Source organism: Miscanthus floridulus, chromosome 2, assembly GCF_019320115.1.
Source record: "Miscanthus floridulus cultivar M001 chromosome 2, ASM1932011v1, whole genome shotgun sequence".
Taxonomy (NCBI): domain Eukaryota; kingdom Viridiplantae; phylum Streptophyta; class Magnoliopsida; order Poales; family Poaceae; genus Miscanthus; species Miscanthus floridulus.
This window is the reverse complement of record NC_089581.1, coordinates 181,115,189-181,136,916: the sequence shown is the minus strand read 5'-3', so window position 1 is coordinate 181,136,916 and position 21,728 is coordinate 181,115,189. Positions and strand designations below refer to the sequence as shown.

The window sequence follows — 21,728 nt, the reverse complement described above, 5'->3', positions numbered from 1 at the left end:
TCCAAAAGGGTTAGTTAAAAAACGTTAGATTTAAAATTAGTTTAAAAAAATGTTAAAAATAATAATAATAAAATCCCCCGGTCACCTCTTCCTCGCTCCCTCCGTCGCCTCGCCCTGGATCCGCGCAGGCGCCACCCGCCTCCGTCGCTCTCTCCCGTTGGGAACGTCGTCCCCTTCCTTCCTGATGCAGTCGCATGCAGCGACTGGCCTTGGCGGCTGCGTGCGGGGATCGAGTATGCAGACGTGGTCATGCCGCCATGGAGTCCTCTTCCCCGGCGGCAGCACCGGCAGATGCGGCGGGCGGATTTGCTGGCGGCTGCGTGCACAGATCCATAATGGAGACGTGGTAACAGTTTTGAGCTGACGCGCTGACTGCCTTCCCCTTCATCAGAGTCGTCAGGATCTGGTGCGTTCATCCACTATTTGTTGAGCCTATGATGCGAGATCAATTTGGTTGTCCTCTCTATCAGTTTCCAATCTCCCAATCCTTGCTGCTGTTCTCTGCGTCTGTGAGAATGAGAGAATGAGCTGTTGCGAGTGAACTGCGCGCAATGCAGTCACTATTTGAAGCGCAGCCCTCTGATCCGATATGGACCTGCTGCTTCTCATGCGTCCCACCGCGCTGGTTGGGTGCGGGTATGGCTACATGATGAAACGCCCAATACTTGCCTGCAACCTGTTCGATGGAATGCACATGAGCATTATACCGCTGGAACACCAGGTCAGGTCATCGTGTGGTATGTTTTGGGGGCAAATAGTTTCATTTTTCAGTTCAAAATTGTTGTTCCATCGAGTCTGAGTGGATTCACGTGCTTAGTCCGAAATAAATATGATCTTAGCTATCACCAAGGGACAAAGGAAAGTGACATTTCAGGTTGTTCTTTTAAACTATCATGCTATTTTGTTGGGGCTCCGCTATACAGATTCATGTCTTATAGTGATCTGCAACATTGGTCTACTCTGAGACATAGAGATTTGGTAGTAAAGGTGAATTAGCAATTTTGTGTGTCTTACTTTGCTGCTTCTGCCACCTTTTTATGCAAGTATTGTTTGACACAATTTCTGACGCAGGTTGTCTTCCTTCATCTTACTTATTTATACTTTCAGATTCCAAGAAAATCATCTGACCATGGAGATAAAAATGGAACTCGTCACCGTGCGGGCGGTGGCAAAGGGAACGCCTTGCCTCTATATCGATCAAGAGTGGGTGGTGGCTTACTAGAAAATTCTCACCGCAAAGATTCGCGGTTCCTTTCTTTGGTCTTTGGGGATATAATCTTACTCAGATCGTATTGCTTTTGATAGGACATTTCTTTTGTAGTATCAAATATGCTGAACCAAGTTATATTCCCTCCAGTTCAGAGTTAGGATTTAGGCTACTTTCTATGTACATACGTTCATCACCAAGTGAAGGTTCATATAGGACCTAGATTGGCTGACCATTGGCAGCCAGAATATGGAGACCACCCATTCTGATTTATGTGTGCATATTTGCCTGTGCTTCGTTTGGTCAACCAAAAGGAAGCAACTGTCAATCCAAGAACATTCCCATTCTCAGTTGCCTCGATTTTTCTATATCATAAGAATTTAGGTCAAGGCGTTCATGTTTCGTTAGTATTAGTTATTGTCCTTATTCTGCTTGCCTTTGCTTTTGTATAATCCCCCCTTTCAGGTTTATCTGATCAAATATGATTTTATTGCTTTTGCAGCGTGTAACATCAACAGCATGTCTATTTCAGTAACCATATGCCTATTATTTACCTGTACTGTATTCACCTTTTTTGTCTTTTGGAATTTTCCGGCAAGTCAACTACGAGTCGGTGCCTACTTACAGCCTTACAGGATGGACAATGGACATAGAGGAGATTACTGCTAATGGACATGGATAATAGAGAATATACTACTAAGGACGTCCTATGCTTTTTTTAAGATGATCCTTTGTAGTTATTATTTTCATGAACCGAGTTAACATGTATGTTTAGATGTCTCAATAGGACGTGTATTGTTTATAGACGAATACATTGTTTTTTAGTTCTATTTGCATTTTTGCATTTCTTTGACATGTATGGGTGGCCACGCCGTGGGTTTCTAGTTTTTTTATTGGATTCAACCTTATATTTACTCTTATATGTTGATCTACTACTAAATTCTATGGTGTTTAGTTTCGGCTTGGACTGGAGCGGGCGCAGTGGAGCGCGCGCTCCCGTCCTATTATGTATGCCGCGGGTGGTTTTGGCGTTTTGCTCCTGCTGGCTGGTGCTTTCGAGGCCGCTGCTCGCGGCCGCCACGGCCAAGGCTCATCGCGCTGGTGCCTTCGACTTCGAGGCCGATGTGCCCTCAAGGCAGACCCGCTGCTGGCGGCCGACGCCTGCAAGACTGACTTCCTCGCGCGCTTGCACTCGACTCATCTCCCTCGTCCAATTTCATGCTCTCGTTTTTTTCCCGTTACAAGCTTCTTCTGGCATATTGAGAGAATATTCTCTCTAAAGATGACCTTCTTTGTACGTTTTCTAACCAAACATTAGGGCGAACACCAAGACGAAATAAGGTGTCTCGTCCCTAAACTAAATTCATTCTAAATATTATTAGTGTCTGAATTTTTTATTTTAGAAGAACGCATTTAGTTATGTAGGTCAACAGTATTTTAAGGACTTTCTATTAATTTCTTGTCTGAATTTTGTTCGTGCTCGCCGAAACTTTATATTAATTTGGTGTTAATAATTTTGAAATTACTAAAGCTTCTCTTATGAAAAAAAAAACAGAACCAATCACTATGAGTATTTATTTAAGATTTTTGAAAATGAAATAAAGCCAACCACTTAGTAGTAGGGGTATGTATTTAAGATTTTTTGAAAATGAAATGAAGACAAGATGCTGATTCGATGTGAGGAAAGCTTGCTGGAAGCGTCTCTTTCTTTCCAAGTCAGTTTCTCATTTTGGCCATGGCTTTTACCCGACCCATCCATGCCGTGTCTTTATTCGCGGCCGCCGACCTCCGGCGCATGAAAAAATAGAAAATTCCCCCAAACCCTAAGCCCTCTCTGCCCATCTGTGCACTCCGAATCTGCTCCCAACTCTGCTAGGGTTTAATGCCCGCGTGCTCCTCACGCATTCGTCCCGCTCGCTGATCTGCGCCTGTTCGCTTCCGCTAGGCTCTAGGGCCCAGGCCCTAGAGGCGGTTGGAGTGGCGGCACGACGAGAGGGGGGAGGCGGATGCAGACGGAGGCGAGGGTGGGGATGGCCGCCGCCACGATGGACGGTAGCGGCGCCGCCGCGGCCGCCGCGCGGAGGTACACGACGCAGCAACAGCAGGCGCAGGCGCAGCTGCAGCACCACCAGCCGCAGCTCGGGACTGTGCCCCTCCTCTTCGCCGGCGGCGTCGCCGGCGCAGTCAGCAAGACCTGCACCGCCCCGCTCGCACGCCTTACCATCCTCTTCCAGGTGCGTCTGGACTCCCAAGGGAGGGCGGTCTTGCTTCTGCAGTTCTGCTCGCTAGGCTGCTCAAATGCTCAGAGTGCGACCTCGTGTGTAAATAGCAGAGTCGGCTAATATTTCCTCGGGTCTTTATAACTAAGCCACGGAGTACGTCGCATCTGTTTTTGAATGAATTGGCTGCAATCCTACTAGAATTCGCGAGAACTAGTAACCATAATGTATTATTGCATTTTGCTTTGGCAACAGACAACTTGGTTAGCTGTTCAAAGGAATGGTGATCACATAGTTGCTTTGCTGATTTTGCCAGAGAAATCCTTTATAGTGTGGATTAGTCTTATTGTTCTACTCTTTCGCAATATGATTGTGTGGCTTTAGTGAAATTTATGAATTGTGCGTGCAGGTACAAGGAATGCACTCAGATGTGGCTACAATGCGCAATACTAGCATATGGCGTGAAGCATCCCGCATTGTCTATGAAGAAGGTTTTCGGGCTTTCTGGAAAGGGAACCTTGTTACCATTGCCCACCGATTGCCTTACTCTTCAATTAGTTTCTATGCCTATGAGAGATACAAGAATGTAAGTGCAGGGCTTTTTGGATAAAATTCTGAATGGTCATCTCTCCCACTGATGGTATGGGAGTAATTTAGCTTTATTATTTCGGATGTGCAGTTGCTTCAGATGCTACCGGGTCTTGAGAAGAATGGTGGATTCGGTGCAGACGTTGGTGTTAGATTGCTAGGTGGTGGTTTATCAGGAATCACTGCAGCTTCGATGACGTATCCACTGGACCTGGTGCGAACACGTCTTGCTGCTCAGGTAAGATACTGTTACCAGTGCTGGATAAAGTTCTGTAAAAACTATTCTAAAATGTTTAGGTGTAAAATAAATTTGATTGGTAAGATTGTCATTCACTTGATATGTCGGTACACGAGTTAATTTCCTTGTAGAAGGTTATAGTCACCGTTTTAACTGGAGTGAAGTTACAGCCTGTGCTTTTTCCTGTAAGTTTTTGCCTACCCCCAAAAAAAAGAATAGTTTGAGTTTTATGATTTAGCCATATACTTATCACTGTTTGGTGTGGGCAAATAGGTGCTTGCAATTCAATCAGGGTGTGTTTGGTTTGGTGCCCATATGTGCCCAAGTTAGCCAAACCAAAATCTGGTTACTTTGAATAATTTTGGCCCCCATTTGTTCGTGCCAAAATTTGGATTGGTAGTCTTCTAATTTGATAACTTAGTTCATTTTGGATTGGCTAAATCCTGGTCTATGAATTTGGTGGCCAAAATTTGGTAGAAAAATGTCAAACATGGACAGAAGTTGGTTACAACTAGACTGAACAACATATCTGTCCATACCAACCTGCATTCCCGTCAAACCACCTTTTGCATTGCTTAAGCACCTAGAAGACATTGGGGATGTTTTTATTGAGCATGCTTTAAGCATTTGAACTAGACTAAACTAACAATTTAACAAAGTTTCGCATTGTTAAGCTAGGTTTTGCAGCACCGATGACTGATATTTTTCCCCACTGAATGGTTGTAGACAAATACTGCCTACTACAGGGGCATATCTCATGCTCTTTATGCAATCTGTAGAGATGAGGGTGTCAGGGGATTGTACAAGGGTCTTGGTGCCACTTTACTGGTATGAGAATTTCCTTTTTTCCTGCTTATTTGCATCATTCATTTTGTTACGTACTTACATTCTCTGATGATTCTATAAATCTCAGGGAGTGGGCCCCAGCATTGCAGTAAGCTTCTCTGTGTATGAAACTTTACGTTCCCATTGGCAAGTAGAGAGGTAATTTTGAATTTCATGTTACATATGGACATATGGTATCAAAGTCTTATCCTTGTGCTTTGTAATAGTTTTACTTGTATTGACATTTGATCTTCCAATCAGGCCATGTGATTCCCCTGTCCTAATCAGTTTGGCTTGTGGAAGTCTTTCAGGAATTGCATCGTCAACTTGTGAGTGATTGAGGACCTGGATTGTTGTTACTGTTCAATAGAAAAGTGTGAACGAGAACCCCCTTCGTTTGACTAGAAAATTCCTCATTACTTTGTAAGGAGTTGTTTAGTAAATGATTTGTGTGCCTATTAAATCTTCCACTTTCACAGCCTTTTCATTTTAATTGGGTTACTTGGTATCTTTTCCCCCTTACATTGAATTTCATGAATGCTGCCTTTTAATCAGTCAGTTTTTTTTTCACTGTAACACGCTTCTTTTTTGAAGGTTGTAAATTTAGTTAATGCTGCCTTTTAATAAATGCTGCCTTTTAATTACTAATGGCCTGCTAAAGTTTGTAAATTTAGTTAAGCACACAATGATTATTTGGTGTTCATGTTTTTCCAGTTACATTCCCATTGGATCTTGTGAGACGTCGCATGCAATTGGAAGGAGCAGCCGGGAGGGCTCGTGTCTACAAGACAGGACTTTTTGGAACCTTCGGACATATTGTTCGCACGGAGGGTTTTAGAGGCCTGTATAGAGGAATCTTGCCTGAGTACTGCAAAGTGGTTCCTGGTGTTGGCATCGTATTTATGACATATGAGATGCTTAAGGCCATCCTCACAGGACTGGAATCTGATGATTAGATCTATGCGGTTCTGTCATGCTCCGCAATTTTGATATATGGTGTCAGAATAACATTTGAGGCTGATTAGAGTGGGAGAAATATGAGCATGTAGTGTTAGGGTTTAGGATGTGCTAAGTTTTGCAGTTTGTGTTATATGGTTACAGATCTTTATGTAGTGCACCATGAAAGATGCCATAGGTCTTCCAAAAAGAGTTTCTTTTCACCTCACCATCATTTTGTGTATCTTCACAACTTTCACATTGTAATGGTACATGAAGCTGTTGTCAAGCCTGATGATCTTCATACCTGTGAGATATGGTCTCCAATTTCACCAATGTTATAGCAAGGTTGATTAATGGTGGCAAGAGAACTGTGAATAGCCTTGATATATGTTTATCCTGATATTGACCATGGATCTGTTTCTTGTAAATCAGTTTGGGAACTTTGATGTTAACAAGATTTTCGTTGCAAATGTTTGCCCATCATTTTTGTGAATGGGAACCCATTGGCTAGTACTGGGCCACTTCGTTTTGTTCACTTTTTTTTTCTTGCTTTGGAATCCAGATTGATTGTTTTGGTGAGTTCGGGATTGATCCAATGACCCAAAAAGGGCAAAACTTGCATTCCTTTCGTTTCCTTTTTTCTTGCTTTGGAATCCAAATTGTTTATTTTGATGAGTTCAGGATTGATCCAATGACCCAAGAGAAGGCAAAACTTGCATTCCTTTGGTGTATGCGGTATTATTGGTAATGTTAGCTCAGCCCCACTGTTTATTTATTAAGGGAATGATTTGTCTTTACCTCATTTGTTGTTAGGGGTATTCGTATGCTGGGTGCTTCTAGTCAGGTTGTAGTTCTGCTCACGGTATTGCTGGGTGCTTCTAGTCAGGTTGTAGTTCTGCTCACGGTATTTTCTTGCTGCTTAGCTCTTGCTTACGTTACATGCAATCAAGAATAAACAATTAAGGTTTAAAAAAAAAAGAATAAACAATTAAACCTGCACACGCATGAGTATACACTTCATCATTATATTAGTGTGAGTGACAGTGCATTACATCAGTGCTTTTGGGCGATCTTATTACACTTGGGCATCGCCAATTCCTATTAATTCGAGCAAATACAGCTCCTTTTCTGATTTACTCCGACAGGACCTCTTTGAAAACTCAAGGTCACCGAAACTGAATCACTATGCTTCCATAGCCAACTTCATCTCAATATGTCTGTAACCTTTGATATCCATATGATCTTTGTGTTGCGTCCGGCATGGACATTGTCTTTTTTTTCCCCTCTCTTATTATACAGGGAAGCCTCCTGTTAGGCGTATATGGTTCAGTGTTTGGCGAAGGCCATACTTGTTGACGGCAGCATACGCAGTTCTGAAACCGTCACCATAGGCCGTTGATGTGTCATTGGCAATCTGGTGCATGAAGAACTCGCCCAGCTTCTTCTCAGTATGAGATATTCTCCCTTTCTTGGACGATGTTAGTGGATAAGACGAAGAGGAGGACGAGGCATAAGATGATGAAGGCTGCGCGTGCCTTGAGGATGACGGAAGAATCTCTGATTCCAGCCACAGGTAAGACATGACCTGGCATATACCTTCTTCAACCTCCGCGTTTAGGTTTCGGTAACCTGAAAAGTACGATTCAGTAGAGCTTTTGAAAATATTTTTTCAATCAATTTCATAAAGAAGAAAAAATGGAGCTATGAATGTTCAGTTGAGTAAATTTGTTCATCCATGTACCTTTGAGGCGCAACCACCCGTGCATCAGCTCATGGGCGAGGATGGAGCCTGTTAGTAGCCTGCAATAGCGTTGTGACACAGATGACGTCATGACGCACTAGCCATAGAATGTGAAAGAACCGCAGTATCTGAATCAGGCGTAAATTGCCTGACCTGGGGAGGCCATACAAGACAAGTATTGCAGTAACTTCACATCTCCTAGTCAGCTTTTGTGGCTGAGTTCTCATGTCTAGTAATCGGTTTCCACCAATTCTGGGCCTCCTAAGTATCTGCAGGAATAATGCACAGTCAAAAGGGCAGAATCTGTCGGTTTCTTCGACTGCCATGCTAATCGAAACGAGCAGTCTGAACTTAAGAGCTTCTTTTCAGTTCATCACAATGAGATAACCAGATAAGACTATCTTATTAGGATTATTGTATAGCCACATTGTGGTTAACCATCCTAGCAACCGTCAAAGTTTGAGTTGAACTTACACTGCTCACAGTCTGCTCCTCCGACAGACATAGGCCCCTTGTTTCAGGCATGTGGTGTGGGCCCTGGATAATGCAGATGTGATGAACGTTAGTGTTTCCGAAGGCCGCACATTTTGCAGGAAAAAAGCCAGAAGAAATACTCACTCTACTCTCTCCTTCCATGGCTTCGTTAAGCGCTTGCCGTTCAACCAAGAGCATGGGTATCTGCTGGTCCAGTTTCATGTTCATCCCCTCGTAGTAGTCTCTGATAGAATGGTACAGGGGCTGGCATTCACCGGTGTCCATGACTGCAGATCCCAGGCATTCCATGCACAGGTTGCGGCCGTCTCCCAATGACATATACTTTGTGTTCCTTGGCTGCAGAATTACAACCGAAAAAATTATGGTGAAAAATGCCTTTGAATATAATCAGGTAATGGATAGCCTAGTTTGAAAACAAGTAATCAGACTGCGACCACTTTTCTCTAGTATTTGTACCTCCATTTTCTCACAGCTGCAGCAACGTGGCGTCCTGTCATGCTCATGCAAAGGGCAATAGTTCTGGCCCCAGAATGGATGGGCTCGGTACTCTATCAAGCCACTCCTGTTCGTTGGGATCTGCAGAAACACAAAAAGAATGAGTTTCTTGCACTGACAAACTGTAGAAATACTAATGCACATGCAGTTTATCAGTCTGCAGTGCAGATCATTCAGGTTCAGCCTTACAAACTGAAGGCAGACGTCACATTTTGGATGATGCAGCTCCTTGTAGCACAACTTGTGGTATGGATCTGTACCCAGCAAGGTGAACTGGAAAACAGGAAGAAATAATAATGGATATCATCTCTGATAACCAGGAAGAAACAATAATGGATACGATCATCCCTGATGACACTGAAACACACTTCCACAATGAAAGAAATGCAAGATACTCCTTCTATTCCAAATTATAAGACGTTTTGGCTTTTCTAGATACATTTTCTAGGTATTAGCTCAACAACTTTTTTTTTGACGCAAAATACTGTGTGTGTGTGGGGGGGGGGGGGGGGATCCCCACAGTTATGATTTTATAAATAATTTAAAGGAGTGTTACAACAGTTATTAGCTCAACAACTTTGGGCATATATTTCTGAACTTTTTGATAGAAGGCTTGGTATGGATTTTCTGTCTATTGGTTAGCTGTGGCTTAGTAACAATAAATTCTTGTGTGCAACATGTTCTGTGCTGCAGCCCTATGGGGGCTTTGAAAACTGAGAAATAAGCTTTGTTTTCAGGGAATAGCTTGGAAAGACATGACTCATGAGGTCTATTCTCATGAATCTAGCAATTATGTTACAAGAATGGGGTTTACTTTGTCCACAAATGAAGAAGCTGGAATTTTCTGTGAAGTTGGAGGAGCTAAAATGTTTGGCAACAAGACCAGCAAGACTGACTGGCTAGATCAAGTGGAGGATAGGTGGGATAAGCTGATGTTTCAGGAAGCTCTGAATTGGAAGACCAGAGAAATCCCAAAGGAGTTGAAGAACAGACTGTCCAACAAAGTTGGTGACTGATGCCCATGCTAGCAGAAAGCCTTGGTTTAGTTTGGTGGTTGACGGTTCTTCAGCTGGTTTGGAGCTTTTAGTTGGTAGTTTTGATGTTTTTTGTGTTCAGCGGGCTGTTCACTTGATCGTATCAGCCATGATACAGTATTTTTATCTCACAACAAAACAGTATCAGCCGGCTTATAAGCCACAGAAACGATCAAGCGAACAGGGTGCGAGTTGTTGAACTGTTTGGAAAGGTGTGTTCAACCTGAACGCTGTAAAGGATGATGTTTGTCTTGGTTAATGCCTAAGACACGGGCTATGCCCTAGAATTCTAAAACTTAGATTATATTATGTCAATGTATCTAGAAAAGTCAAAATGTCTTATAATTTAAAATGGAGGGAGTAGCTTACCTCGGTCTCACGGATAGGGTGACCGCAGGAGATGCAGCGGAAGCACTGAGGGTGCCAGTAAATTCCCATGCAGCTCAAGTAATGGCCATGTCCTATCTCATGCTCGCAGCCTCCGCATACCCTGCAGCATCGACATTGACAGCATTGAGCTGTTTTGGTGCAATAGAGACGAGGTGTATGATGAAATGGTGATGTGAGAGTGGCTAACCTGTGCCCTCTAGGTTGGGCCTGAGAGGGAGCACAGGGGTTCATGTTGAGACTGTCCTGTATGGCTCTTGCAAGATCTTCGTCGTTGTTGTCACCCTTATGGTTTTTCTCTGCGCAGGAATTTGCTGCAACGGGGTGCCAGGATGAAACAATTTAGAGAAATTTATACCATGCTGACATAAAATGTATAGATTGATTCATCCATGTACCTTTGCGGGGTTTGGCATCCTCTGCAAGAGACTCTGCAATTGCATGGTCCAATTCTTCATTGTCATTTCTAGGTGGATCATTCTGGAAACAACAAAGAAAGATAGTCTTTAGCAACTGCTTGTTCGAAGCTAAAAGCTTAAGATGGTACTGCAATAAATGCAAGTTGAATTGGATGTAAAAATGTGAAACGGCACTGTGTGGATAGATCAAAGAGCCGTTTGGAGACAGAGATGAATTGTATAAGAAGGGAGGAACTAAGTTACTAGTACAGTGTAGTACCTTTGGTCTAACTGGTCGTTGGTGCCATAGCGCGTCCTCCTCTTCTCCGGCCGTCACCTGGGGCCGCCGGCGGTTCGGTTCGCCGGGCTTCGGCCCCTTAAGGAAATTGCAGAGCCACTTCATGAAACCGGATCTCCTCTCTGTGTGCAGCGACATTAACATTAGATATATTAGATAGGCCAATCCAAATGTATACAGGATCCCACACATGGCTAAACCCGAAAAGCTGAGAGTGAGAGCAACTTGCCACCAAACCTTTCCTATCAGTTGACAGTAGGCAGGAAGGATGAATATCTTATTTATTATTATAAGCAAATTTGTTGTACTCCTATGCTACTCCAAGAGTAAATAAATTTGAACAATTCGTTTTTTTTTTTGTGGTGAAGGGCATTAGACCATTGCACTTCTACTGCACTCCCTTCATCAAATAATATGTGCCCCTCTGTTCCAAATTATAAATCGCTTTGACTGACTTTTTGTGCATCAATTGTTTTTTTACATCCATTTTGCTATGTATCTAGATATATTATTATATTTAGATATATAGCAAAACAGATGTACCAAAAAAGTGAAAGCGACTTATAATTTGAAACGGATGGAGCAGTGGAAATGGAGTCATTATACAATGTAACAGTCAATAATCTATACAGCAGCTGTGCTTGTACACCATTAGGAATTCATCACCCTCAGCCAAATTAGTTTTTGTTTTCCTTTTCCTTTTTCACTGTTATGTGATGAGTCCCTTAATTGGAGCATGACTGAATGTATCAAATACTAAAATTAGAAGGGCCAGGTATGTGTACCTGCACTGGACAAGAGCAACAAACACATGGATACGACACCGTACGAAATTGCTTCGGTTAGCATGGCCGGACCCCCGCTCTACGCTGTGCTAATCAAAGTGATGTCTTCCTTCTATATTCTACTCTAATTGACAGGGCACGCAGTCAGGGTCAGTGAAGCTATCTTGTCAGAGCTCAGTTAATCCTGGATTATAAGAGTCAGTTTCAGTCCAATTTTTCCTCCCCTCTGAATAACATTGATGTATGCATGACAGTAACTGTTAGAAATGCTCGTCAGGTGATGCGAGTGGGTGGAGCTAGCCTGCTGTTAGGATCAATCAATGAGCTCAGGTTGATCCGACAGAACCCTCTTTTCTAGGACGAGCCCACCATAATAGACCCTTCCATGTTTGACTCGTTGCGTCATCGATTTAATGGTGACGAAGGCAAGTGGGAACTTTCAGAAAAGGGGAAAGATGTATTGGGAGTCTAGTGGATAGCAGTCTCTAATGAAATTGGTTAGTCAGTGATTGGATGTTACACACTAATCAAGTGACAAAATCAATTTCTATCATGAAAAGGATGAATGTCGACACACTAATCAAGCCGCAAATCAATTTCTATCATGAAAAGGATGAACCACGTACTCGGGCCCTTCATTTCAGAAGAAAAAAAAAGAACTGAACACTTAGTAACCATGTTTCCTTGACATGGCATCCTCTAGTACGCTTTAGAAACCGAGAAAGATAGATGAAAGGTCATTTTGCTTTTTCCTAAGCAGGATACCCATTTAGTGTTAAGTCAACACGGATTAAGCGGCAGGAAACAAGAAGGTAAGAAATCTGTTCAGACAACGACAGAGTGGTAGGCAACTTAATTTTACACATGCCAAAACAAGCAGTATACATAGTAGGATAACAGAGACAGGGTATTGATGGCGACAAGAACATCCGTAAATTAGGAAAGAAACAAAGAGAGTTAGGTTGTTACCGTGGTTGCACCGACCACAAGACCGCGAGGAGTAGGCCATTTATGCAACCGGCGCCAACACAGCATATATATAGGGCAGACACGTATAGGGCGAGCACTGAACAAACTGAACCAAAAAAGAACGGAAGCAAGAGCTTGGCAAGATCAACGACGGCGATCGCGATGTCTACGATGAGCAGAAGGGTGGTGAGGGGAAGAAGAAGAAGAAGCAAGAGCTGCAATGGACGGATGAGAAGAGGGAGGACGGGGTTCTTAGAGAATAAAGCGGCGTGGTGGGAAGGCGCTGGCCGCGACAGAAAGAAAAGAATTGAAGGTGAAGCGAGCCAAGGGCGGGCGGCACGGCATCTCGCCCCCCCTCCTCCAGTCCTCCTCCTGCAACGCGCAAAAGCAACGATGAGCGATCTTTCGTTATAATCAAATTCCCTCGCCGTGGCTGTTGCCAGTTGATGGATGACGCATTTGCGGCGAGCGCGCGGGGAGAAGAATATATTTGGAAAGAAAGGGAGATAGGAGAGCGCAGAGATTCCTTGTGTCAACGGGAATGTATGCTCGCATTAGCTCCTGTCCCCTTTTCTGATCGTTTTTTTGTATGCCCTGCGGCGGGAAATGGGGGGGTCGATATGGAAATGTTCGCTCCCAGGCGCTTGCGACCGCAGGCAGTATCCGCTTGCCAAAGAAGATTAATCCCGGTGGCGTCTGGGAAGTGGGAAATGAGCGGTGGTGCCGTCGTGGCCGCCAACCCGCCGTTGGCATCGACGCCATGGCAGCAAGACCCGCCGGCCATTCGCCTAGCAACTGAGACCGTACCGGCGAGGAGGAGCCGCGGGATGACAGGGCCGCCACGCGAATCACGGTTCTTCTCGCAGGAGACATTCGCCGTCGGGATTTCCCGTCCTTCGAATTCCATGGAAGCGGAGATTAGGGCCTGTTTGAGGAATGGGAGAAAACAGACAAACAGGGAAGGAACGAAAAAACAGAGAAATAGGGAAGGAGCCAAGGTGTAAAATAGAGGATTGAAAAATACAAGAATTTTACAGAAATATGTGTTTGGAACGTAGGAATATGACTAGCGGAATTTTAGAGTTAGCTGCAAACTCAACGCGTTATATCACCAAAGGATGTTTCAAGATTACTTGGTTGATGATCCGACATACGGCCTAAATTTATTTTGTCTGAGGTTCGTGTGCATTCACTTTGTTATATGTACCTAGAACGCTAGGTAATTGTTCCGCAGTGGCGTCAATCGAGGAGCTAGACGGCAAGCGATGGAGGAGCGATCTCTCTGGTATGCGTCGGCGATGAAGGAGATGGCGATGGAGGAGCGTGCGAAGGAGACAGTCACGGTAAAAGAAGGCACACGAAGATTGACACCGTGCGGGAAACTCGTATTCGCGCGATGGAGGAGCAGCGCAAAGTTATGCGCAACGGGGGTGGATTTTCGAAGTGGAGGATTAGGAGTTGTTAGAGAGGGATTTTTTCTCATCTTTCTAAAAACCAAGGATTAGGAAAGGAATTTAGAAAACTCTTGGAGATGCTCTAACACATGATCATGTTTGCTAATAATTAATAAGTAATGCTCGATACATTTCAAATTATAAGACTTTTTGACTTTTCTAGACATTGATTTTACTATGTATCAAGATGGAATATATATTTAAATACATAATAAAAATTATATATTAAAAAAGGCAAAACACCTTATAGTTTAAAATAAAAAGAGTAATAAACAATATTATAAGGAGGGACTGATAGGGATAAAGATCATTTAATAAGAGTACAGGGGACATTCCGAAGAAAAAAATAAGCCGGCTCCGTTCCAAAAGAAATGTAAATCTTGCTCCACAAGAAGTGAAAAGTCTTATGTTAGATTAGGTTTATAGAAGATATTATTTACATTTAGATCTTTAAATAGGTATATTATAAAAATATATTTTATAATTAATATAATTACTTATTTTATCATCAAAGAGCGAGTGTTTTTTAGGAGCTCTCCTTCTATAATAACCGTTCGATCTAGACGTCTTGTTATATGAGCCATCCGTCATCTGTGATCGTACATGTAAGATATAAGACTCCTTCTAAACCAAGATTCCTCCTGGACCTCGAAAAAATAAAATAAAAATCTGAACACACGTGATTTTGTTTGTTACGATAAAAAGATTTTGTTTAATAGAAAATAAGGAAAATAGAAAACTAACATGTGAGGATGATGCCTACCTCTTCCAACGGTGTTTAAGATCTAGGAACAACGGACGGACTTTCCCTGGATTTTGTTTTTCACCGTGTTTCCGTCGTCGCCGAGGACAGCGAGATAACGTTTGGGATAGCTTTTTTTAAAAAAGGTTTGGGATAGCTGCGATGGATGGCCAATGGGAATGACTGTTGTGGTGCGGTTACAAGAGTTAGGACATGTGCTGCATTTTTTAATAAAAATTTATAGAAATTCAATCCATTTTGGTTTATTTTATAGAGTTCAGTCCATTTGCGTTCAGCCCTGGTTTAGGGCGCGTTTAGATGCAAAAAATTTGGATTTTAGCTACTGTAGCACTTTCGTTTGTATTTGACAATTAGTGTCTAATTATGGACTAATTATGTTTGAAAGTTTCGTCTCGCGATTTCTCACCCAACTATGCAATTAGTTTTTTTTTCGTCTACATTTAGTACTCCATACATGTGCCGCAAGATTCGATGTGATGGGTACTGCGCAAAATTTTTGGGAACTAAATAGGGCCTTAACGTGACTACATTATGAGATAGAAAAACAAAATAATAATAAAGAAGTAAATGTCGGAAAAAATAAAAATAGGTCAAAATATTCTAATATTAAAAGGAGAAATTTTCTTCCTTCAAAATTTTATCCGTCACTCCAGATTCATGCGTCCCGTCACTCCAGATTCATGCGTCGCTTCACTCCCTCGAGCATAAAAGTTCTAGCCAGTACATGATAAATTAGAGACAAGAGTCTTGATTTGGTTAAAATTTGCATGGGTGTTGTTTGGAAATAACTAAGTAATATAGTTTGATTCCAAGACGTATTGTAATATGTGACACAATTGTTAAATAGATTTATGAACCCTATGTCATCTAGATGATCGCGTTAGAAGTCCCGTTGTTAATATAATTACTTATTTATTTATGTATATCACAGTATAAGCATCAATATTTTTCGGAAAGCGAGATTTATATGCGAGGAAGGAGAGCGTACGTCTCTGCGTGTCCGCCACATCGCAGTTGCAGACACACCAGGGCAGGTCAGCACGAAGCGAACGCGTAGACGGCGCACCACGTTGGCACCTCGCCACACGTCGATAGAAAACGGGGAAAAAAAGACGTTCACTGACCGAAAAACCGAAACAACTCAGGCGACGAGACGCGAGAGTTTATCTAGCTATCCGGTCCGCTTCGCCCACCTCCTCTCTCCTCCGTCCCTCCGCCCCCTTCGCCCTTCCCGACGCGCCGCCCGAAACCCTAGCTCCACCGATCTATCTCTCTCCATTCCAGCTCAGCCAGGGGGAGGGGATGGCGGCGGCGCCAGCGGCGGGAGGGCAGGGCGGCGGGGGCATGGACGCCGCGCTCGTCGACGACATCATCCGCCGCCTGCTCGAGGTGCGGACCGCGCGCCCCGGGAAGCAGGTGCAGCTCTCCGAGTCGGAGATCCGCCAGCTCTGCACCGTCTCCCGCGAAATCTTCCTCAGCCAGCCCAACCTCCTCGAGCTCGAGGCGCCCATCAAGATCTGCGGTGCGTACCTTACCTCCCTCTTTCTCGTCTCCGGGCGGCCGTGGCAGTAGATCTGGTCTGGTCGCGCCGCCAGCTTACGTATTGTGGGATTCTGGCGATCGCTTCTCTGTGAAGCAGTGGGGTAATCGTGGGCGTGTACCATTAGTTTGGGCTCTTCTTTATTTAGTGATTCTGTTTATTTAGTGATTCTGTTTTTGTTGGTATATGGACGTGACTTATTAGAGCGTTTAGTATTGATTTATTCTCCTGGGTTTTAATTTGAATATGGATTGATGTATATGTCATTACCATGCTGGTGAGATATTTTCAACGAGGAAATTGGTCAGTAATATATGTGCTTGCATGGAAGAAAAAAAAAACAGCTGCAGCCATGGGGGGCATGGTGACAAAGAGTGGTTTTCCTTCTATTTAGTTCCTTCTGTTTGCTGATTAACTTGCACTGGTATGCTTGTGCCTCTTTCCTTATGTTCTTTCTGCAAGTTCCTTAGGATGGCTGGGGTGGCTCACCAGTCTTATTATTACACTAATGTTCTGTTTCTATGGTAAGGGTAGGGCTACTTAGAAATTCTCTTCCCCAGGCACAAGAGTTTATGCAAGCTTTCTGTGCTGGCTATGCCCTTTTTAATGGCACATACAAAGCTATACTTATCTGTTTACGTATAATTCGCATACTCAGACTGTCTCCAACAGAGCATGCAAACCGTGACCCAAACGCAAAATAGGTCATTCATAGTGTTTTGCCTACCCCAACTTGTTTGGGACTTAAAGGCTTTGTTTTTGTTGTTGTTGTTGATAGTGTTTTGCCTACCAAAAACAACGCTCCAACAGAAGACCCAAACACCTCACCCATTTTGCATACGAGGCTTGCCGAAACGCAAATCTGCGTCGTCGAGAGAGACCGACGCAAATCTCTGGCGTTGTAGTGGTGGGCCCGTAGGAGCGGGGCGCGGCGAGGCGCGGCCAGGCGGACCGCTGCGGCGAGGAGCCGGCGCGGTGAGGTCCGCCTTGAGGCGCGGCCGGCGGGTACCGCGTCGAGGCGGGGAGCGGAGCACGGCCGTCGGGGAGCGGGGATCCGGGGTCCTCCTCGCCTGCGACCGCCGGATCCGGGAGGGAGGGGCGCCGTGCTCAACGAGGGAGGGGAGAGAGGGACGGGCGGCGCCGGGGTAGAGAGGGAGAGAGGGACAGGAACGGGCGGCGAGGAGCCGACGCGGCGAGGTCCGCCTCGAGGTGCGGCCGGCGGGTACCGCAGCGAGGCGGGGAGCGGGGATCCGGGGTCCTCCTCGCCCGCGACCGCCGGATCCGGGAGGGAGGGGAGAGAGGCACGGGAATGGGCGGCGCGGGGGAGAGAGATTGAGGAGAGAGGGACGGGCTTTTGGGTAGGCTGTTGGAGAATGCGAGTTTTGGGTGCGTGACCCTTTTGCTGTGCGTGACCCAAACTATGGAATGGGTCTCACTAGGGTGACATTGAACATTTGAGTAGCAAGGAACTGTTTTGTGTCTCCTGTTTGCGTGGTTGTAGGCACATAATCTGTGTGGGTGTTTGAAGCAGCAATGTAGCTCCTGCCCCCTTGTTCCATTTGCCATTCAAATTGCTGAACTACCACTTTTTTTCCTGATCTACTGAATTGTTTTTCCTCTATTATTCTCTTGTTGTTCCTTGCCTCATAAAATCTGTTGTATGCTTCTATTTTTATTGATGCAAGCTTTCGACTGTGATTTTGCGTCCTTTGTCTTCACTGAGATTCTCATATTGTTGTTCTTTGCCTCATAAAATCTGTTATATGTTCTACTTTTACTGATGCAAGCTTTGGACTATGATTGTGTGTACTTTGTCTTCACTGAATAGCTGAATATTAGTATCTAAATATAATCTCCCCTGTCATTTGGTATTCAGGTGACATCCATGGTCAATACAGTGATCTTCTAAGGCTTTTTGAATATGGAGGCTTTCCTCCTGAAGCCAATTATCTATTCTTAGGTGATTATGTTGATCGAGGCAAACAAAGTTTGGAGACTATATGCCTTCTTCTTGCTTACAAAATCAAGTACCCTGAGAACTTTTTTCTTCTGAGGGGCAATCATGAATGTGCCTCAATAAACAGAATATATGGATTTTATGATGAATGCAAGCGTCGATTTAATGTGCGGCTATGGAAGGTCTTCACAGAATGTTTTAACACTCTACCCGTGGCTGCTCTTATCGATGATAAAATATTATGTATGCACGGCGGACTCTCTCCTGATCTAGCACACTTGGATGAGATAAAGAACTTGCAACGTCCAACCGATGTACCAGATCAAGGTCTACTGTGTGACTTGCTTTGGTCAGATCCAGGAAAAGATGTTCAAGGGTGGGGCATGAATGATAGAGGGGTCTCATATACCTTTGGTGCCGACAAGGTTTCAGAATTCTTGCAAAAGCATGATCTTGATCTTATTTGTCGTGCTCACCAGGTACCGCCTTATTATTTAGTGCAGCTTCTGTTCTGATCTTTTTATTTCTCAGTTAACTCGAAATTGAAGGTGTTTATATTGCATGTGATGTGATGTCAGGTTGTCGAGGATGGGTATGAATTCTTTGCTGACAGACAGCTTGTCACCATATTCTCGGCCCCCAATTATTGTGGTGAATTTGATAATGCTGGTGCGATGATGAGTGTCGATGAAACTTTGATGTGTTCGTTCCAAATTCTGAAACCTGCTGAGAGAAAAAACAAATTTATGGGGCCAAACAAAATGTGATAGTGAAAGCCATTTTGCTTCCAGCAGCTCTGAGGTCAGTTAATCTTGTTTCAGTTTTTTTCCTGCTGATTTACTTGCTCCACACAATTGTTGAATCACATTGCTTATGCATTTGTGGATTGTGCTACATATATTTATGAGAGAATTCCCTGTGCGCCATAAAAAAAAATTGCTCTCCCATCTCTACCACAGAAAGTGTGTTACCCTTCTGCTACCACAATTCAAGTTTTTTTACATCTACTACCACTGCTGTCTGTTTTTTGCTAACTTGGGCGTTAACTGTGACAGGAAAAGACCAATTTGCCCCTGTGTGCTGTAGCTTCCTGCTAGATTTTGTTTCCCTTCGATGCCACTCATCGTTAAAGCACTGATGCTGCTTTTCTCTGTAGTAAAGACAAACATGATTGAAAGCAACTACTACAAGTCAAGACTACTAGAAATTAGCACTCCTACATTACCAGAAGCTCACAATTCCGCAAAAGCTTCTTGTTGGAACAACATTAGCAGGATAAGCTTATACCTTTCATCTTTCACCCCAACTCCCAAAGACCACCATAATTTATTGATTACAACTCCTTTGTACCAAAACAACAAACAAGATCTTATGAGAAACCCCGCAGTCTGCAGCTAATCTAACAACATCCAAAACCAACCTAACAATAGAGGCAGGAGTGCTTGTTGTAGCACTGATGATCAGAAATCAAGCAGATGCCAGTGCCACCTCGCCGCTGTCGTGCTTGTAGACCACAGGTGAACAGAGAGACCTTGTGGCCCTGTGGGTGCACCATCATTGGGCGGAGGCAGTCATCTGTAGGGACGGGAGCGTGAGCAGCTCCCCCTCCCCCCGCGTCCTCTTTATCGCGACCTCCCCTCCCCTTTGCTAGCCCGTGAAAGGTTCCTCCTGGCTGTGGCTGGCAGAGCGAGCAGCAGGGGCAAGGAGGCGCTGACCAGGATGGGGGATTCATGCGCCACAGCAGCGGGTGACCACATCCTGGCATGGACGGAGAAGAGGTAGCCGACGGGCACTCGCGCTAGCTGGGGCTGCTGCGGTTGGGGGAAACGAAATCTAATAGCAACCTACAGCACATAGGCAAATTGGTCTTTGAATTATGGTACCAGAGGAAAACACACTTCTTTTGTGGTAGAGATGGGAGAGCAACTTTTTTTGATGCCACATGGAATTCTCTCTACATTGTATTGTTTGTCAAATTTGCGGTTTGTAATATCATAGATGTCTGATTTTCTTGCTCTAGTGCAATGTTGTAGCTACAAGTGGATTTAATCAGCAAGGAGTGACAAGTACATATGCACAATTAGCTTTGCTATTTACATGAAAAGTTGGGTCCGCTGAGGCACAAAGAACTAGTTCTACACAACAGTTCTCATAATTTTACTGAAAGTGCCACATGAAGAAGTCTAGCAGTATGCCATCTGGAACTGGGAAATTTGTTAATTTCTCCATCAAAGATGTTAATCATCTGGAAAAATAAAGACCTATTTTTGCATTGCCTAGTCACTCTGTTAATGATCATTAGTCTTGTTAGGCTGAGGTTCCCAGTCATGAATGTTCTGTTTCTGGATTAGTTGATTAGCAACTTGGTTATTGCTGTGTCCCTTGTAATCTGAGCAAGCTCCGCCACTGATACTATCAATTGTGTATCCTACCTATGAAATGATTTGTGACTTCATTTTAGCTAATGACACTAATGTTGTGTAGGCTCTCCTGTGGATGCATAGTGACAACAGCATGCTGGCGCCAAGCTTGAGGGCAGCATTGGGCTACTACCAGAGACCAAATAATATCATACCTAACTGTTCGTCTGGAAGTTACTCTTCATGGCAAGTGCCTGAATTTTTTCCTCTTTCCTGTTACCGCGTGTCAGAACAATTATGTAGCTGTAGATATATTGATTATGGAAGGATGAAGTTGCCAAATTGACCTGGGGCGATTTCCTTCTCCAGCCAGGAAAAATTCTGACATCAAGGAGTTTCTGTTTGCAAGTTTCACTATTTAAAAGCAGTCGTGTCCCTTGTGCGGAGGTAAGGACTGGGCCGAGGCATCAGTTTCTTGGATATGGACTGTTGTGCTAGTTTCGATAGAGGTGTCAAACATCAATTAGGATGAAGAGGTGAGCAACATTCAAGGAGGTGCTGAGGCTTGCTGACAAACCTATGAAAAGGCGTTTCTGTAGCTGACTACTTGGTTTGTCGGTCAGACAATTCTAGACGTGAATTTTGATCTGTTGGCTAGATTAGCTGCCAAATAGTATTTCATATCTCTTGATTTATGGGATTCACATTTACTATTCTTATTGCGATTCACTTGCCTTTGTTATGGTGCTACATTGGTGCCAAACTCGCTCTGCAAGGCAATCGTTTGACTCCGCAAGCCAAATGGTTCAGCTTCGATCTGCAAGGCAAACTTGTTATGGTGCTACATGCATTTTGCGCACAACCTTCCTGTGCATGGTTTTGCCTGTTGGCTCCTAATCAAGGCTTCCTTGCACCGTTTAGAGGTAACGTTGTGCTGCATCAGGCTCCGGGCTAGACTGCAAATAGCCTCCTGAGTTCGCGTAACAACCAATTCGCACCTCGAACGGCCCATGCGCATCAAGGACTGGTTTTCCCC

At 44.0% G+C, this 21,728-nt stretch overlaps 3 protein-coding genes and 1 long non-coding RNA gene across 12 annotated transcripts; 3 read left to right on the top strand and 1 right to left on the bottom strand.

Moving 5' to 3' along the window:
* On the top strand, positions 1 to 2,127 carry LOC136540883 (uncharacterized). The gene is made up of 2 exons (XR_010780036.1): positions 1 to 406; positions 1,108 to 2,127. It is a non-coding gene; the product is annotated as an uncharacterized lncRNA (long non-coding RNA).
* An 822-nt stretch (positions 2,128 to 2,949) lies between these two features.
* On the top strand, positions 2,950 to 6,321 carry LOC136540882 (uncharacterized). 5 transcript variants are annotated; one of them, XM_066532919.1, is made up of 7 exons: positions 2,950 to 3,441; positions 3,836 to 4,012; positions 4,106 to 4,252; positions 4,979 to 5,080; positions 5,166 to 5,236; positions 5,389 to 5,406; positions 5,792 to 6,321. In XM_066532919.1, the coding sequence occupies exons 1-7, from the start codon at positions 3,214 to 3,216 to the stop codon at positions 5,913 to 5,915; spliced, it is 867 nt and encodes a 288-aa protein (XP_066389016.1). In that variant the 5' UTR covers positions 2,950 to 3,213; the 3' UTR covers positions 5,916 to 6,321. The 5 variants fall into 5 exon arrangements, 3 of the variants coding, with proteins under 3 accessions (XP_066389016.1, XP_066389018.1, XP_066389015.1); XR_010780035.1 differs by having other exon boundaries at positions 2,951 to 3,441; positions 5,389 to 5,500; positions 5,792 to 5,929; XR_010780034.1 differs by having other exon boundaries at positions 2,951 to 3,441; positions 5,339 to 5,500; positions 5,792 to 5,929.
* A 697-nt stretch (positions 6,322 to 7,018) lies between these two features.
* Positions 7,019 to 12,993, bottom strand: LOC136535941 (LIM domain-containing protein HDR3-like). 3 transcript variants are annotated; one of them, XM_066528388.1, is made up of 12 exons: positions 12,619 to 12,993; positions 10,847 to 10,986; positions 10,567 to 10,648; positions 10,359 to 10,482; positions 10,151 to 10,271; positions 8,937 to 9,020; positions 8,709 to 8,828; positions 8,376 to 8,588; positions 8,232 to 8,294; positions 7,911 to 8,026; positions 7,758 to 7,816; positions 7,019 to 7,645 (listed from the first exon to the last, which is right to left on the bottom strand). In XM_066528388.1, exons 1-12 carry the CDS (start codon positions 12,656 to 12,658, stop codon positions 7,308 to 7,310), a joined length of 1,500 nt encoding a protein of 499 aa, XP_066384485.1. In that variant the 5' UTR covers positions 12,659 to 12,993; the 3' UTR covers positions 7,019 to 7,307. The 3 variants fall into 3 exon arrangements, with proteins under 3 accessions (XP_066384485.1, XP_066384487.1, XP_066384484.1); XM_066528390.1 differs by having other exon boundaries at positions 10,359 to 10,467; XM_066528387.1 differs by lacking the exon at positions 12,619 to 12,993 and having other exon boundaries at positions 8,709 to 9,020; positions 10,359 to 10,467; positions 10,847 to 11,002.
* Positions 12,994 to 15,974: 2,981 nt separating this feature from the next.
* On the top strand, positions 15,975 to 21,407 carry LOC136535942 (serine/threonine-protein phosphatase PP1-like). Of its 3 annotated transcripts, XR_010779060.1 has the most exons (5): positions 15,975 to 16,357; positions 18,252 to 18,811; positions 18,911 to 19,133; positions 20,817 to 20,938; positions 21,062 to 21,407. XR_010779060.1 is itself a non-coding variant. In XM_066528391.1 (4 exons), exons 1-3 carry the CDS (start codon positions 16,138 to 16,140, stop codon positions 19,097 to 19,099), a joined length of 969 nt encoding a protein of 322 aa, XP_066384488.1. In that variant the 5' UTR covers positions 15,975 to 16,137; the 3' UTR covers positions 19,100 to 19,133; positions 20,817 to 21,407. The 3 variants fall into 3 exon arrangements, 2 of the variants coding, with proteins under 2 accessions (XP_066384488.1, XP_066384489.1); XM_066528391.1 differs by having other exon boundaries at positions 20,817 to 21,407; XM_066528392.1 differs by lacking the exons at positions 20,817 to 20,938; positions 21,062 to 21,407 and adding an exon at positions 19,388 to 20,772.
* Positions 21,408 to 21,728: the final 321 nt, after the last annotated feature.